At 42.8% G+C, this 16,524-nt stretch overlaps 1 protein-coding gene across 3 annotated transcripts in view; it reads right to left on the bottom strand.

Annotated features, from left to right (window-relative positions):
• The window catches only part of MTOR (mechanistic target of rapamycin kinase), a 58,895-nt gene that overhangs the window by 12,700 nt on the left and 29,671 nt on the right, over positions 1-16,524 (bottom strand). For all 3 annotated transcript variants that reach the window (XM_071767357.1, XM_071767359.1, XM_071767360.1), the window contains 14 exons: positions 13,774-13,849; positions 11,729-11,868; positions 10,342-10,442; positions 9,463-9,578; positions 8,163-8,240; positions 7,690-7,797; positions 5,820-5,945; positions 5,103-5,234; positions 3,765-3,880; positions 2,458-2,575; positions 1,545-1,751; positions 899-999; positions 506-602; positions 208-306 (listed from right to left, as the gene is read on the bottom strand). In XM_071767357.1, the coding sequence (XP_071623458.1) occupies positions 208-306; positions 506-602; positions 899-999; positions 1,545-1,751; positions 2,458-2,575; positions 3,765-3,880; positions 5,103-5,234; positions 5,820-5,945; positions 7,690-7,797; positions 8,163-8,240; positions 9,463-9,578; positions 10,342-10,442; positions 11,729-11,868; positions 13,774-13,849 (1,615 nt within the window). The remainder of the gene's footprint in view (positions 1-207; positions 307-505; positions 603-898; positions 1,000-1,544; positions 1,752-2,457; positions 2,576-3,764; positions 3,881-5,102; positions 5,235-5,819; positions 5,946-7,689; positions 7,798-8,162; positions 8,241-9,462; positions 9,579-10,341; positions 10,443-11,728; positions 11,869-13,773; positions 13,850-16,524) is intronic.

The following is a 16,524-nucleotide window of genomic DNA, read 5'->3' as shown; positions in this document are numbered from 1 at the left end:
GCAGTCACTTAGTGAGATTTAACAAGGTGATTTGTACTGCTCAGAATTCTATTAGAGAGAACTCCCCCTGCTGCAAGGCTCAGCTTTCCATTTTTCAGTCAATACTGCTGAGGTGAAAGAAGCAGCAGCAGAAATTCTCCCCACCCTCACTATCCTCACTTGCTCTCTATCAGCCTGTAGAAATTCCTCCTGTAAGGCAAAGCTTACCTGGGGATGGTACCTCCCAATATCTGTGAGGAGCTGATGAATGAGACGTCCTACCAGGGGTCGAGGGGTGTCAATTCTTGCAATGAGCTGAGGGATAACCTAGTAGTAAGAATAAGTAGGATAAACATCCCATGGATGCTTGTCACACCTCTGTTCAACCTGCTGGTTAAATCAGTTACAAACTGCACTGCACCATTGGTCTACAGGTGATTAGCAAAGGATCAACATGGGTATCTTGTAACAAAGCCCCAAGTTCCCTCCAGAACTGAGATTTCTCTGAGCCTTTTGTGCTCCTTACCTGCAGCCAGGTGTCTATCTGGATTGCCTTGACTCCCTCCACCAAAGCCTCATTCACATCAGGCCAGTGGCCATAGTCAAACCACAGAGTAAGGACTCTTAGAAGGAGAAATATATTTGTTAGGAATTAAAAAAAAAAACAAAACAAAAACCAAATTAAAAAATCCCCCAAACAAATGCAAAACTTTCCAGTCAAATGCCTTCAGACCCATTTCTTCCCACAACCTAGAGGTAACTGGATAAAGCCTAACCCACCTAACATAAATCAGCTTGCACTGAAGCATTCACTTAGTTCAACCATAAAAAAAGCAAAACCAGGTTCTCCTTCATCTTAAACCATGTGCCCTTAGCAGCTGGATTTCAGTTTTTTGGATTTTTGTGCTTTATTACCTACCTCAGAGTGTCCTGTAGGTTGTTTCCTCGAGACAGAGATATGGATCGGAAGAAACCCTGGACAGCAGGGACTGTGTACATCAAGAGGGTCTTGGATAAATCCTTTTGGAATGAAAATTGCTGCATTAGTTCTACACCAGCACATCAGCCTATGAGAATCCTAAGCTTAGCGAGGGGAAAGAGGGAAAATAGGTGGGAATATAGATCTAAGCCACATTATTGGTGACTTCTGCTCACACTCCTGACAGGAGATGTTGCTCCTGGAGCTGATGTTTTGCTTGGCTACACACAGGTCTCTCATCCTGGCAGGAAGCCTACTGTGAAGTATTTTCATACTTCAGTTTGTTGGCAAAACTACAGACAGCAAAGCAGCCTAAAAACTACAGCCCTTCTGTAACTGATAAGTGAAAGAGATTTAGCTAGGCTTTTGCTTTAGTTCACAGCTAATTTACAATCCCTTGCACTCATGTAATCCTCTTCCTTTGAGATTAAGCTGAGCTTCCTCATTTCTGTAAATTATGTGGATATAGATAGAATTCAGACAGCTTCCACAGGCCAGGTGCACACAGCAGCTTCTTCCCTGTCACATTTTCCTGTGGCTAAGCAATAGGTACCAATCTGCTGAGGGAAGCAGGGAAGAAGGGTACCTCAGTGACTTTTTTCTGCACTGGAGAAGGGATGGGGCTGTTCTCTGTGCTCTCTGCATCACTCTCACTGTTGCTGCCCTCAGTGTTAGCACTGGTGATGCTGGCTCCACTGGCATGACGTAGTTTCTTCTTCTCATCCCTGGCCTGGTTCTGATGTTTGTAGTGAAGCACTGCTTCAAAGTTCATCACTGCCCAGGCATGCCAGGCCTGCCAAGAAGGAAGAACAGAAGTCACAAAAAACAGAAGAATCCTCTCTGCAACCTGTATTTTCTGACTATTAGAGATAATAATCCAACTGACAATAGTAGTGAGTAATACCCCGCAGACAACACAATGCTTTGCTTCCTTTAATCATTTGTACTTTTAACTGCCTTATTATCTTAAATAACATCATAATGAATTCTTGGTCTGTTGGATATTAAGGCAAAAGAGCTCTGTAGCAAAAATTAAACCACCACATTCCATCTACATAAACCTTTATTTTTCAAAGCTTAAAGTGAAGGCTAATATGCAAGGACTAGGGGAGATATAACAGGAAGAAAAGCAGGAGACAGTTGCTTCAGAGAAGACCTGGCACCAAATATTAATGGAAATTTCAAAACCCTGAAATCAAAGGCTCTTTGGAGAACTAGCAGCAAGGCAACTTTCCTAGTTCAAGTTTACCAAGTGAGAATAAGGTATTTTTCTTCCATTTACATCATCCTCTCTCTGTCACTGTCAACTGACAGAAGGGAAAGCCCCAAAAGCACGAACAGAAACTGAACCTTGGCCCAGATAAAATTCTAAACAAGAATCTCATGGTTGCCAGCAACAAGGCAGCCAGTTATAGGAGATCTTGCTACGAATATTCCTTTCCTGTAGGAGGGGATGTGATCAGAACCAGTGACCCCTCTGCAGTGGTGCCTTTGCTGACCTTGTACCAGTTGCGGTCGTGCTCGGTTGCAGCGCTGTAGTACTGCAGGACTTTGGGGATGGTACTCTCATTGATGCCTTGCAGGTTCAGCTGCCACTCACCCAGCTTCAGGAAACACCTGGTGAAGGAAGCCAAAAGGATTATGGACTCAGAAGCCAGAAGGAGAGTGAAGCCTGCAGGATTAAGAGGCAGACTTGTTATCTGGAGTCTGGAAGATGTTCCGTGTGGTGTAAGCCTCTCCTGCAGGACACACCAGGTTCACAACAGCCACACTTGGCTTTCAAGTGTGAGGCTCATCAGTGGTTTAATTTCTAGGGGGTCAGACTTTATTCCTCATTTATAAAAATTATCAAATAAATGCAAGAATTAGCTAATAGCATCATCAAACACTCCCTGGGTACTGACAACCTGCACACTGACTACCTCTACTTTCTCACCCAGACTTCTGGCAAGAACACAGGCACTGGAAACTCAGCAAGTGCTCTTCCCCCAAGCCAGAACCCCATTAAGTCATCCTCTTTCAGAGGAAAGGAAAAACATTTTTACTGCAGCAGGGTGGGGTTGTGAAGGATTGTGCAGAGCTTAACGCTGCACTCCCTCAGCAGGCTTTAAATACCACTGCTGCCCTTTCTATATTTTGAGTTTTCCAGAAAGTATTGTGCAAGAAAAATATTGTGTACAACTGATTACAGTCACTCTGAAAAAGACCAGACAATGCCATCATCATATTACCAAGTCCCCATCCTCATCCATACAAGCAAATCAAGTGGGAAAGGGAGAGGAAAAAGGCAGGAAAAAACCCCAACAGGCTTGGCACCTTCAGATCCACAGAGGAAAATGGGTATTTTAAGATCTGTTTTAAATGCAACATTTATTTGTTTTTGTTTAAGTGACCATCACATGCTGGGCACCTCTTGCTGTTGTATTAACACAGTACCAAGCACAGATGTACCAGACATGTGGAAAATGCTTCTTTCCTACTGACTGGATCTCCTAAAAACCACAGAAATAGCCTGAGAGGGCTGCTTTCTGCTTGTGAGACACAGTGCTGGAAAAATACAACCAGCCATCAGTGACAAACAGAAGTGTTTATGCTGATGTGTCCCAGTAACACTGACTGAAAGTACATGAGAGGTAAGACTCTCACATCAAGTGGGTCTCAACCAGCTAAATGAGGAATCCCCTGCTCTTTGATTAAAAAGCATGGACTTTGTCTGAAATGTGTCATCTGCAGGGACCCTGCAACCTCAGACAAGACATCAGTGTCACCAGAAGGCTCAGAGGGTGTCCAGGGACCAGGTGCTGACCGTGCCATGAGCTTGTGGAGCTCCTGCTTGTGCTGCTGGTCCTCAGTTGCAATTGCATGCTGTGCCTGCTGCTGCATGGTCTGCACGAAGTGCTGCATGTGCTGGAATGCATCAATCTGTAATTGCAAGGTCATTTCAGGTCAGAAACTTTAGGAGATGATACTACGAGTCCAATTTACTTACTACAGGAGTGAGCTACTTTAGAGTGAGACAAGAATCACCTGAGCTGAAGTGCCTCATCTATCACAGTTTATTTGAGATATATTCTCTTCCCACATCTCCTTAACCTTTGTGTCTTCTTCCATTCTGCTTTCTACAACTGCAGCAGCTGCCTGCATTGTATCTGTCTATTCCTTTATCACAGAACAAACACAGGGAAGGTCAGCTTTACTCAAAGAGGCAAGTAGAAAACTTCTATGTACTTCTTGGGTAATTTACTAAAGAAAGTAAGAGACCATTACACTGTTTTACAAAGCCAACAGAACACAGCCTCATCAGCAGTTCCTTCTGGTTTTGAAATTCAAATAAAAACGAGTTAGGTCATGGCAATCTTCCCTTAGCAATGGCTCTGCTCCCGTGCTGGCAATCCCAAAGACAGGAAAAATAAAAAAAGATGTGGCAGAATATGAGAATAAATTGAGGCTTTAATGTATATTAAAAAAAAAGGTAAGTTATCCAACCTGGAGCTTATTGGATTTGATTATGTAAATTCTCCCTGTGTTTCAATGTCAAAAACATTCACCCTAGGCTCTTTGGAGTCAAATTGTTCTCATGACAAAACTTTATGTGCTTTTCAGCTGCCTTCCAGTTGAGATTTTTCAATAAAGTCCTTAATAAAAGTCAGTTCTGCTCAGCAGCTAAGTACAAGCTGTTCAGGGTACTTTTCTAAAACTGGTAATAAAAAAACCTGATTTCTCTCTTTCAGGATGCAGCCCTGACCACAGGTACAGTGTGGAGACCTGGCAGTCAGTGGAAAGGAAGGTCAAGTGCCAAGCCTACACAGTAAAATCCTGGTGAGGACAGAAGAGCTACTACTGACCAGTGATCTTGGCTGCATCCCTTGGGTTTGACAAAAAGTAATCTAAGTAAAGTTAGGAAATAAAATTAGGAAATAAAATTAGGACCAGGCCTTCTCTGTCGCCGCAGAGTTTTAAAGGAAAATTTCAAAAGCTTATTTTCTGAATAACAATAAGGAAAGGACTGGTTGCTCTTTTTTAGGTGGTCAAAAAGAAAACCTTCAGCCTTGACTTTGTTCTGGGGGGATTATGAGGAGCTCATGTGCACGGCACCCCACAGAACCTGAGCACTGAGCCGCAGAGGGCACCGCGCTCTCTGTACCTTCCGGGCGCTCTTCCACATGTGCTTCATGTATGCATAAGTCACTTGGGGATGGACTGTGGGCAGAGGGTGATCCAGCTGTCGAGATGGATCTACTCCCAGGAGCAGGACAAGTGTCTTGTGGGCCAAAGCCTGGAGAAAGTTGCAAAGAGAAAAGGAGGTTAAACGAGCTCATTGTTACCTCCGCTTCATACTGACTGCGGAATGGCTTGCACCAAAAATACCTCTGACTGCCTGGGTAAAACACAGACACAGCAGCCTTATTAGCACTCTCTGCACTCATAAGAACTTCACAGAATAAACCATAAGTCTTCATTGGGATGAGAGCACTCCATTTTCATTTCAGAAGCCAGTAGAGTGTGAAGTCTCTCTTTCAAACATTTTCAGCAATAAATCTTGTGGTGAACACTGAGATGGGATTGTAATGTTCAATAACAACATCACCTTCTAGATTTGACACACAGTGCTTTAGCAGAGAGACCTATTATTAATAATTAACAGTGCTGCATTAAAACTTTCAGTTACAAGTGTCCTGGTTTGGTCCCACAAAACATCCTTGGCTACAGGTATGAACTCTACACCAGTGACAGTTTTAGTAAGTCAGCAGTTTCTGACCTCAGAGTCAGAAATGATGTGGAAATGCTCAAGGTTGAAGCAGCACAACACAGCCAATTGTCTAGAAATCTGCTGTAGAAGGTAAAGCCTAACAGTGCTCACCAGTCTCCCACTCTTGCCACACAAGCTGGCATACTTGAGCCAGGTTCTCATGTCCTCATGAGGATTCACAACAAGCGACCGGACCATCAATATCCTCTGCCAGTCTTCCACAATTCTTTGGCAGCCCTGAGAGAAAAAAGAAAGAACTTGGTTAGTGTTTCCTCTCCAATCTACTCCACAGAGACTTGATTCACAATCTGCAAGAGCTTTTCCCAGGGTGGAGAAACTCCAGTAGCCACAAGTCACAGCAGGCCAATATTAGGAACTAACTGGCTGTTTCTTTTAGCACCACAACAAGTGTAGAAGGTTAAGCCCTTGACTCTTATTGTCTGCAGCCAGCTCAGTGTTTTCAGTCTAAAGATTTCCTCTAATGGAAAAAGGAGGAAAAGTTCTAAAGCAGAAAGCTCTATGTGCAATTCTAAAACAACTGAAGGGTTTTATAACCCTTCCCAACCTACTTTTAAAGCCTATTTTTGGTATAAACAGTGACAAATCTCAATATGGAGACAGTACAAACCCAAATGATTGCAAAGGTATTTTTGTTATTGCCCCTTTTTTTTTTTTTTCCTCCTTTCATGTGTTGCTTTTAGAGGCTGGCATGGCTGAACTGATATTCTGCCAGAAACTGCAGTTCCAACTGCTTCAACTGCAGTTCCACTGCTTGTGCAAGCACTGTCTGGTAGAAGTCTGTCTGAAGAGAGAGGCACAACATTGTCCATCAGGGCAGGATGGAGAATATTTCAGATATTCAGGGATGCTACAAGAGATGTAGACTTGTGGAACAGACAGTAGCAACCAGACATTGTGCTTGCTGTAATGTTTATGGTGATGCTCTGAAGTTTGTGTTGATCCAGAGATGACTTAAGACTTAATTTTGAGGTAAACAAAAGATTTCCAGTGGCAGCAAGCACCTTAGCACCAAAGCATCTATTTCTCTTTTTCTTATTCCCCAAAGATGAGGGCTGGGAAGTTAGGCAAAGCTTGTTCCCTAACATCCAAACAGACCTCACCCACTAGGCATTCAAAAATTATTTAAAAACAGCTATAAAATGTGCAAGAACTGTATGTGCAGCCTTCAGACTATAAACAGCTGTATTCAGACATGACACTTCCTCTCACTCTCAGTTTCTCCACCCCACTGGAATGCTCCTGAGCTTTCCAGACAGGAATGCAGAGGGGAGACTAAAAGCTTCACAGTTTCCCAAACACCTAAGAAATATGCAGCAGAAACAGCCTTTCATTAGGAGGAAATTAGCAGCCACAGTGAAGAACACTGCACAGGGAGAAATTCTCCCTCCAGGCAGTATAATGAGAGCATTTTACCCCAATAATGCTTTTGGTTTTGTTCCCATTCCCTTGCAGGAATAACCTCTCCAAAGACCATTGCTGTATGTACTACTCCATCTGATGATGATCCCTTTCACTGTAGGGATGCCTCTTGCAAGGAAGTAGTCTCAAAATATTGGGCTGATCTGAATTTTTAGAGGTGCTTTGGTGGACATATGTAACTTCCCTGTCCAGTTTTTCAGTGTTGTGAGAGAATTCACTTCTCCTTAAATTGCAGCCAGGCAGGTAAAAAGTTCAAACTAACCTCATACAAACCTGTATTTCCAGGTGCAATCCAGCACTAAGAATTCACTACCTTCTCCTTTCTGTGCACAGCTATTCCCAGGCTTCAGACCACCCTACTGAAGTGTCAGACAACCCAGGATAAATGCAAAGCAGACAAAAAGCTTGCATCCATGCAAGCAGATATGCTACTGGCAAAGGAAGAGAAATGAAGATTTGCTGAGCCATCACACCAGCTCAAAAGGAAGCTTTTCATGCCAGCAAATCAGCATCTCTGTTCCTGATCTCTCCCCAGATGTACCTGCAGTCTTTCCCACCAGATCTGGCGGATGATCTCCCGGCGTTCTGGTACAAGTTTGTACTGGATCACCTCTTCCAGCTCTGACAGCATCTGGCAGGACACCATAGCCTGAAGGAAACAATCACATTCCATCCAAATCACTACAGAACCAATCTATAATTAAGGAGCAGTATTTTGGCACCAAAATCTTCAGTACATACACTGCCCAAGAGGTAAAGGACCCACTGGTGTACAGACAATCTGCTGACTCAAACTTTCTGAAAGTCAATCCTTATTTCTTTTCAGGGGGGTGGACTCACTTTGTAGGAGCAGCTTGGGGGGACACACAGCAAAGTTATGTTGCTTATCTGAGAAAAGCCATTTAGCTTGTGGGTCTCCAACTGGACACAAGTGCTACTGAAACCTTTTTAAGCAGCTTCTACAGACAGGCTGAAGCAGCAGCAAGGAGGATGAAGACTGAGTTGGACACTCACCCCATAGGCTCGGCTGTAGCTCTCTCCAGCCATGGCAGTCAGCTCAGCATCAAGCAGATCTCTGGCTTTGTCAATGCACTGAAACAGAACAAGATTTTGGGAGTTGGTGGTATGTTTTACCCAGAGCCAACGTTGGTACTGCTGTTATCTCCTCCACCACATGAATAAAGCTGGAACTGTTCCCATTCTCCAACAAGAAGCAGGAGAGGATGTCACCAATAGAAAGACTTGACAGGAAAACAGTGTCCAGGGGCATGGATAGGGGAGGTCATGGGGCTTAATTTATCACCTGCAGAGCCTGAAGTTTGTCTTTGTACCAAATAAGAGTTTGCAGTATTGCTAATCCTGCTGGCAATGCAGAAATAATCTTTAGTAACATTTATAGAGAAAAAGAGAAGTTCACACTTTCATGCAAGAGGTTTGGTTACACAAAAGCTTCAAAAGCTGTCTCTTGATAATGCACAATGACAGAAAATAGCTTCACTTCTTTATGTAACCCAACAGGTTTTTATGGATTTTACAGGACAGCAAATTCCATTTCTCCTCCTCCAAATAAGATACACTCTTCAAGCATGAAATAAACCCTGCTCTGGTTCCAGTCATTATATAATCTCTCACCTATAGTTTTTCCTGTTCAAAATGTTAAAGGTTAATCATAAACTCTACCTCCTTGAATGCTTGGCTAATTTTGCTGTGCACATCACCCAAAAATCTACGTATGGGTTTTGACAGAGCAGACTGAATTGCTCCTTTATCTGAGTCAGCAAGCACAGAATTCTGAGAAATGGTACTTGAGCTTCATTGGAAAGTAAACAACATGCTTCACATCTACAGAGGGGAAAAAGTCACTCTGCAGATCTCCTCTGTGACAAACAAGCATACCAAGGCAGCTCCACTTAATACACTTATTACTTGCCTTGATTTCTCATCTCAATTTAAGGTTTATCACTGCTACCAGAAATACCAAAGTTCTGGTACAGGATATGTATGAGCACTTCAGTGAAAAGGCTGCAACAGACAGAAGAGCACAGAACACCCATGAAGACTCTTATGTGTTTTATGCCATGAATGCCTTTTATCCAGCACTGGAATGGAACTGCTGCCAAGGTAATTCTTATGCACTGTCTGTCTAGAAAAGAGTCATAAAAGTCAGTCTAAGAATGACTACAGCATTCTGAAACCACAGCACTGGAGCACTATTACCTCTACAAATATTCACTGCTGTTTCTGGAAATACAAGATAAGCTCAGTCATCAAGATCTCACACAGCAATAGAAGAAAGAACAAGAAAGAGAATTACCTGCTGAGCCAGTGAGAAAAGGTCCTGATGAAGAGCCAGCACAGCCCTGTAGAAAGCACCATCATGGGTATCCCTTGGGATCATGCAGGTGTATTCTTCCATGCTATCCCACTGGCCTGCAGAGACACAGAAATCCTCAGCAATACAGCAGTTGTCTCTACAAGAACAGAACTCTGCTACTCCAGCACCTATGGCTTCAATGCTGTGGTAATTTTATACTTAAGTCAGCCCTCCAGCAGCTTGCCTGTTAAACACAGAAACTGTATATAGACATACATGGAGTTATAGACAAGCAAAACCACATATATTTTTCTTCCAAGCAACTGTTACCCGAATGGAAAAGGTTCTTGCATTTCTTATGATCAAAAAGTTGAATTGCTGACATTTCCAGAACATTTGAATGTGTCAGTTTCTTACAAATTAAAAGGTTAATTTTTCTCAGCAAAGGCTGGCAGCCAGCAAGTGGTTTATAAGTTTCTCTAGTAAATATCTGCCTATCAGGAAAACTGGAATTTGGACCATTTATGGACTTATTCCATTTAAGACTGTCTTCTCAGCAGACAAAATCTACTAAAATGCTGAACAGATATTGTTCCAGACTGTAAATAAATTTGCCAAAAATCTGAGAAGTTCCATTAATCTAATTTCAAGTCTGAGCTCTGTTCAATGTAAATAAGTCAGGGGGACCACTTAAGCAACTGATTATCTGCTCAGCCCAGCAAGGCAATCACTTCCATACTTGGGACCACACTGGGAGACTGTATATAAATGTAGTTGAATGACACTTACTGCATTCCCCACCATAAATAATTCTGTTATTTGATTGCAATCTGTGCTTCCACACTGTGGCTTCTCACATCCTACACCAGGATACATTACCTAGCCCCCAGGCAGCAGCAGCAGCCATCCTGGCCATCTTAGCTTGTGTCTCATCATTGACCTGTGTCCACTTTTCACAGCACTGCTGGTGGAGCTGCCCCCTGAGAAGAATCCACAAGTTCTGATCAGTGAAAAGCCTCCTCTGAGAATTGCCACCTTGTTAAACAACCACTTTTCACAGGTAAGGTGACAACCAGCCCCATCAGTCTTTTAATTAAAAAAGGGAGAAGTCTTGTAAATCCTGGTGGGAACTGCCTGCTCCTAGAGATGACTGAGAAACACTCAGTGAGAGGATCTGTTTTTTCTTACTGAAAAAGCTATGCCCAATATGCCCCACCCTCCCCTAGAACCAGAAAGGGCAGAAGTATCCTGTCAGAATTAGGTTTCTCAAAGAGCTCTGTTCCTCTCAGAGTGAAATGACTTCAGTGAAGAGGAATCTCCTTGCTGTGTGTCACCCCATGAGTTCATGTCAGGACCCATCAGGACAGGGCTCCAGTGACATGAAAAGTTCAGTGGAAAGGCAGAACCTGAAGCAACTCAGAGATGCCCCTGGGTAGAGCTGCATGCTACATTGCACAGCATGCCTGCTCCAATTACCTCCTCTGAGCTCAACAGGGAGAAAAAAACTGAAGCCCCCAGTTAAGCAGCAAGCTGGAAGTCACTACCAGCTCACCCTCTCCCAAGAACCACCTCTGATCTGTTATATCTTGACAACACATTTTAACAGGGTTTGAAATACCCAATGTCCACAAAGACAGTGCCTGATGGATGCTAAAAAAAAAAAACCAACAGAGTAGTAATGCAAAACTCAGGCATCATGTGAGCAAAGGGTTTTAAAGTGGGAGTCATCTATTTGGCACAATCTTACTCTCAGGTGACTACTGGGAAGCAGATAATTTCACTAACAGTTGTGCAAAAGACTGTGTCTTCTGGACAGGCATAGGTCTGGCCACGAATAAATGCAGAAATCTCATGTTTTAAGCAAGAGTTTCAAAAGGAGGCTCACAACCAGCTCCTTTTTTGATTGCTTTTGAACCAAGTGCTGCCCAGTTCATGTTTCCTGAATGGTCCCCTCTACCTACAGTTTCTTTCTTTGTTACAAATGGGGTTGATCACAAGACTGAAGTGTCTCTTTTAGAGAGAACCTACCAGATGGCCTGCCCCAAAAGACTTAAGAGATATTATTATCAGTTCTGACTTCAATGAACAAAATGTAAAGTCACTGGACAGTGAAGAGCCAACTGGAAAAACTCCAGCTACAAAGTACACAAGAGTAAATAGGAATTCAGGCAATAAAAGTTCACCTGGATGACAGCACCCAGAGGAGAGTTAGGCACCATTTTTGAAGGCATCATTTTCCTCATCCTTCAGGCAGTTCCCCCCTTACCATTCTCCAAGTGCTTCCAAGCAACGCATCCGTCCCAGCATCAGCTCAGGATCATCTTTGTTTGTGTCCATCTTCTTGTCATAGGCCACCAGAGCATCTTCCCATTCATGAAGCTTTTCATACCAGGTAGCTTGAATTTCCTAGGGGTGGTGGGAGAGGGCCAAATATGTATCAGAATAAATAGTGGGATTAATATTCACCACTCTGTATTACCTACTGCAGGTTTTCTTGAAAAATTCTGTGCCTGTAGTGGTCACTCAGCCCTTTTTTAGTTCTAAATATCCTCATGGACTTCTACAATACAGAGAAAAGCCTTGATCTAAAAAAAAAAAAATATCCAGAGTATTGCTTAACCTGAGCAGAAATTAATTCAGTTTTACCAGAGGATCAATCCAATATCACCCCCCTATTCAGTGCCACTAAAATACTACCTTTGTAGCTGGTGCTTTTCTTTTTGGAGAGAAGAAGCACAAGAAAAAGGGCACAAGAAAAAGGGTAAATCTATAAAATATTCCACTTCCCATTATTGCACATGCTTGTATTTAACTAGGAACAACAGGCCTGCACTCAGGAATGGAGTGTTGAACTGGGAAGAAGAAACCAAACCCAAAAACCCAAACCCAAACAGCACACTGTGCTTCTGGCTACTGCCAGGCCAGTTTTTAATGCAGCAGGTAGTATGATGTTGGAATCTAATCAAGCACTCAAAGGAAAGGCTGTGCTTTGTACCAAAGACTGGAAAAGTAAGCCAAGGAGTGATCCTTATCAGCTGCACAAACTTTTCTTCAGTCTTGGTTTCTAGATTTTGTTTCTAATTTTCAAGAAATAAAATGCCTTAATATTTTTTCCATACTTTTCTCTGCTAATGTTTTTCTGCTTAGTCCTTGGCAGCTCATGTCTTGACCTGGGCTGCAGAAGGGATTCTATTCCCAGCCCTGTCAGCAAGGTCAATAGAAACCACACTCTCCACACCAAAGTCTTCCACTTAGGATGTTTATATACCAGCCCTCTAACTTGTAAACTTGGTCAAATAAGCTCCTGAAAGCAGAGCTCTGAGCTCCTCTTAATTTCTTTTCACTGCCTTTTCTGGCAAACCCTGTGTTTTGAACTACATTTAGTGCTACAACTACATCACTGCACAAGAGGGAGGTCAGAATTAGGTAACACAGAGCTTTGCTCAATCCACCCAAGGGATCATAAGAAGCTGCAAAGATGTTCTGGAGTCTGTACCTCTCCCAGAAAGCATTTATTTTCCAGCCAAGGTCCAAATCACTACACCAGAGGAATTCCACCATTTTGAGCTTATACCTGTTCCCACTTTTTAGCAGTTCCTAATGAGATTCCAGGGTTGCCTTCCTGTTCCCAATCACCCCAAGACACTGCAAGAATTAACACTGCAAAAATCATCTCTTAAACACAGTAGAACTGGCCAGAAAACAAAGATGATTGAGTCCCTGAACACAAATTAAATGCTTACAAGTAAGAAGAAAGAAAACAAAGGTAAATTGTGCAAAGACAGACACAGAGCAAATACAGAATGGGGTTGTTTTATTTCTGTGAGCAGTCAGAATTATACAGGACTGGCCAATTTGTTATTCTAAATAAAATCTGTGAGACAAGTTCATGTGCTTCCTGGAACACAGAGGCCAGAGGCACAACTTCCATTAAATTCTTACCTGGAAAGTGTTGATGCTGTTCTTCAAAAACCCTCAAGCATTCAAAGCTTGGATTAGGACCTTCCTCCCTCCCTTCCCAGCTTCTTCTAAATAAAATTACTTATTTTGTCAGGTTGCTAGTTACCCACAGCTGTACTCAGTGCCAACAACAGCTGCTAAATTCTCCCCCAAATCAAGTTCTTGCAGCCTTCCCCAGCTATTTTACCTGTGTGCAAGATACACCCTGCAAGGCACCTTCAGTGTCAATGAGAAAATATTATATGCAGGGACAGACCCTTGATGCAACTGACTGAAAAAGCACCACATACATAAAAACCCCACAACCTACCAAACCCATGAAAACATGAAGAGTTATCCAGCAGGACTCACCAGCTCTCCAAAGTGCTTCATGGCATATTCCAGTACCCCAGCAGCTGCTTCTGGCTGCTGCAGTTTGTTGTTGATGCTGAAAAGGTAGGAAGAGAAAGAAATGCTGAAAAGGTAGGGAGAGAAAGACCATTTAACAGAGCTGGCAGTGACTACAGGCTGGTGTGAGCTTCTGCTTGACAACAGCAAGCTCTATAATTTAGAAATACCAATGGAACACCCTCCTTTTTCTTTAAAACTGTCAAGTGAATGAGGAGACTCCACATGACACACACATGTAAGCAGGCAGTGTCTACAGATTTGCAAACAGTAGGTGCACACATATTCTCTGCCCATATTCTCAAGACCTTTTACTCAAAACAGGGACTGGATATGATTATAAATTCTCACTAGCAGCCTGCAAAGGGGGAGGAAAAGTTGCCATTAGTTTGAAAGGCATAATTTCTCCAACAGGTGCTTTACAGGTAAGAGCTTTACAGCAGTGATTTTAAACAGACCACCAACTCCTTTAAGGATCAAAGTTGAGATGTTAATGCTCCAGGAAACAATCTCCATCATGAGAACAGCTGAGAAATGTCAGTAACACAGCTCCTGACCTCCCAAACCAACACAAGAACCAAGCTGTAAGACACACTCTGGCAATCTGGAGAAGGTCAAGTAAAACATTCTTGGGAACAGGACCTCAGAATGAACCCAAATCAGATTTTGTCAGACTAAGACTGCACCATAATCACAAAAAAAATGGGAAGCACTTGAACTACATCCATGCCTTTTCTGAGCAAGGTACTTGAAGAACATGCTACCTCCCTGCTTCCCAAGGGAAAGGCAGGCAGCAGTGCCTCATACAAGTGATAAATGACTGTCACAATTCACATCCTGATGATTTCAAGAGCCATTGGCAGACATATCACTTGCAGCATGGCAGAGAGTTAATTACTGCTAACTCATCCTTCTTCTCAAACACTTCCTGAGCAAACTGGCAGTTACTTTGAATTCTTCCACAATCAGCACTGTTCTTTTGCTGATGCACTCTGGTGCACTCTGTTACTCATTTTATCTTTTATACTTTCTTGTTTGTTCAAAGCAGAATTAAATGTCTTAAAGCTGTCCGTGGCCAGGTTCAAGCAAAGGGAGGGAAGAGAAAGGAAGGAGAAGGAGAAAGACTTTGATTTAAAAGAATACACAGCAGTTTACACACCCCAAATACATGTTTGGAAATCAGGACACTATTCTGTGCTTCCCTACCCTTTCACCTGCCCACCAGGAGGGCATCATCCCTCTCTCTCTCTCTCTCTCTCTCTCTCTCTCTCTCCCTGCAGATTCAAGGAGCTCTGCACTCATTAAATTCTGTAACCCCCTTGAAGCACTGCAGAGCTGTTTCCCAGTTATGGTGCTGGAGACCCTACAGAACCACCAGCACCAGAAAAAAGCATGCAGGCACACAGGAGAGGCCCCAAAGGGCTGATATCCCAGCCAGGTAGAGTTGCCAGGGGGTTTTAGTCAGTATTGCTGCTGGAAATCTGGGCAGTTGACTGGATTAGCATCAGGGGAATAGATTTATCCTTGTATCTGGGAAAAAAACAACTACAAAATCTTCCTGGATTAAAGGAGAGGATGGGAAAGCATCTCTGAAGATCAAAATGATGCCCCTGGCTAACTCAAGCAGACAGTAACTCAAGTCTTTGGTTGCTGGGGGGCATCCTTGCACTTGTTCCTAATTAAGCATAACCTGAACTTTAATATTAGGGTGAAGATTGAGGGGAGAACACACTCACCTCTTCATTTGTTGTTTAGAAGCTAGAAAAAAGCCACCACTGTCACCTACTGCACGTGAAGGCTTGGCAGCAGGACACAGAAGGTGACTCCCATGTCTCCTTACTCACAAGTTTTCAGGTACAGGTTTGGTCAGTTGTGGTTCCTGGGTCACCTTCCAGGTCCCTTGTGTCACTTTTCAGGTTCCCTGGGTCAGTTTTCAGGTCCCCTGGGTCACCCCTCAGCTGTGCTGCCTGGTACCAACCAGCAGAGCCTTCCTGGATTAAATCTCAAGTGAAATATTTCCCAAATGCCACAAGCACATAGATAAAATCTCCTGAATCTATTTCAGGGCAGAGCTGTCCTCATGTCTGCAGGTAAAATATTAATATTGGAGTCCACAGAAACACCAAGACCTGTGGCCTCAGCCACATCAACAAGATTTTCATATGGCTTGAAATAATGCCCTAATTTCACTGCTTAACACCCACCAGTTGATTTGTATATCACAAAGGCTGTTTCAACAGAAACCAGACAAGGACAGGGAGTGAAAAACAACTTTACTGTCTTCAGCAGGAAAAGCACTCAAATGATGGCCACAAACACTAGGCACAAATGTCTAATGTTTATTAGAAATTTCTTTTATGCAGTCCTGGGACCTTCCATTATCTTTGAAGGTCTCTAACAACAGTCTCTGTCACTCAAAATATATTAATTTTTCAGTAAGTCAGAAGTAAGAGACTGAATTCTTCCCCATCTTCCTATAAAACCAAAAAATATTTATTTTAACAGAGCCTTTTCAGGACATCCCAAGCCTATGAGTGAGGGAACAAATTTCCTATTGCCAGAAAACATATCAAAACTTGAAAAACCTTATTTTTGAAATAAAGCAGTTTGTGTGCACAGTCTAAACAAGAAGCCAAGCTCCTTTTTTTTATTATTTTTAAGGTCTCCCCAGGTTTGTCTAAAAATCCCTTCTATGGGACTGATTTTACCAACCTA

This window comes from Heliangelus exortis, chromosome 23 (assembly GCF_036169615.1).
Source record: "Heliangelus exortis chromosome 23, bHelExo1.hap1, whole genome shotgun sequence".
NCBI classification, from domain to species: Eukaryota; Metazoa; Chordata; class Aves; order Apodiformes; family Trochilidae; genus Heliangelus; species Heliangelus exortis.
The sequence above is the reverse complement of the archived record's forward strand: the minus strand, read 5'-3'. Positions and strand labels throughout refer to the sequence as shown.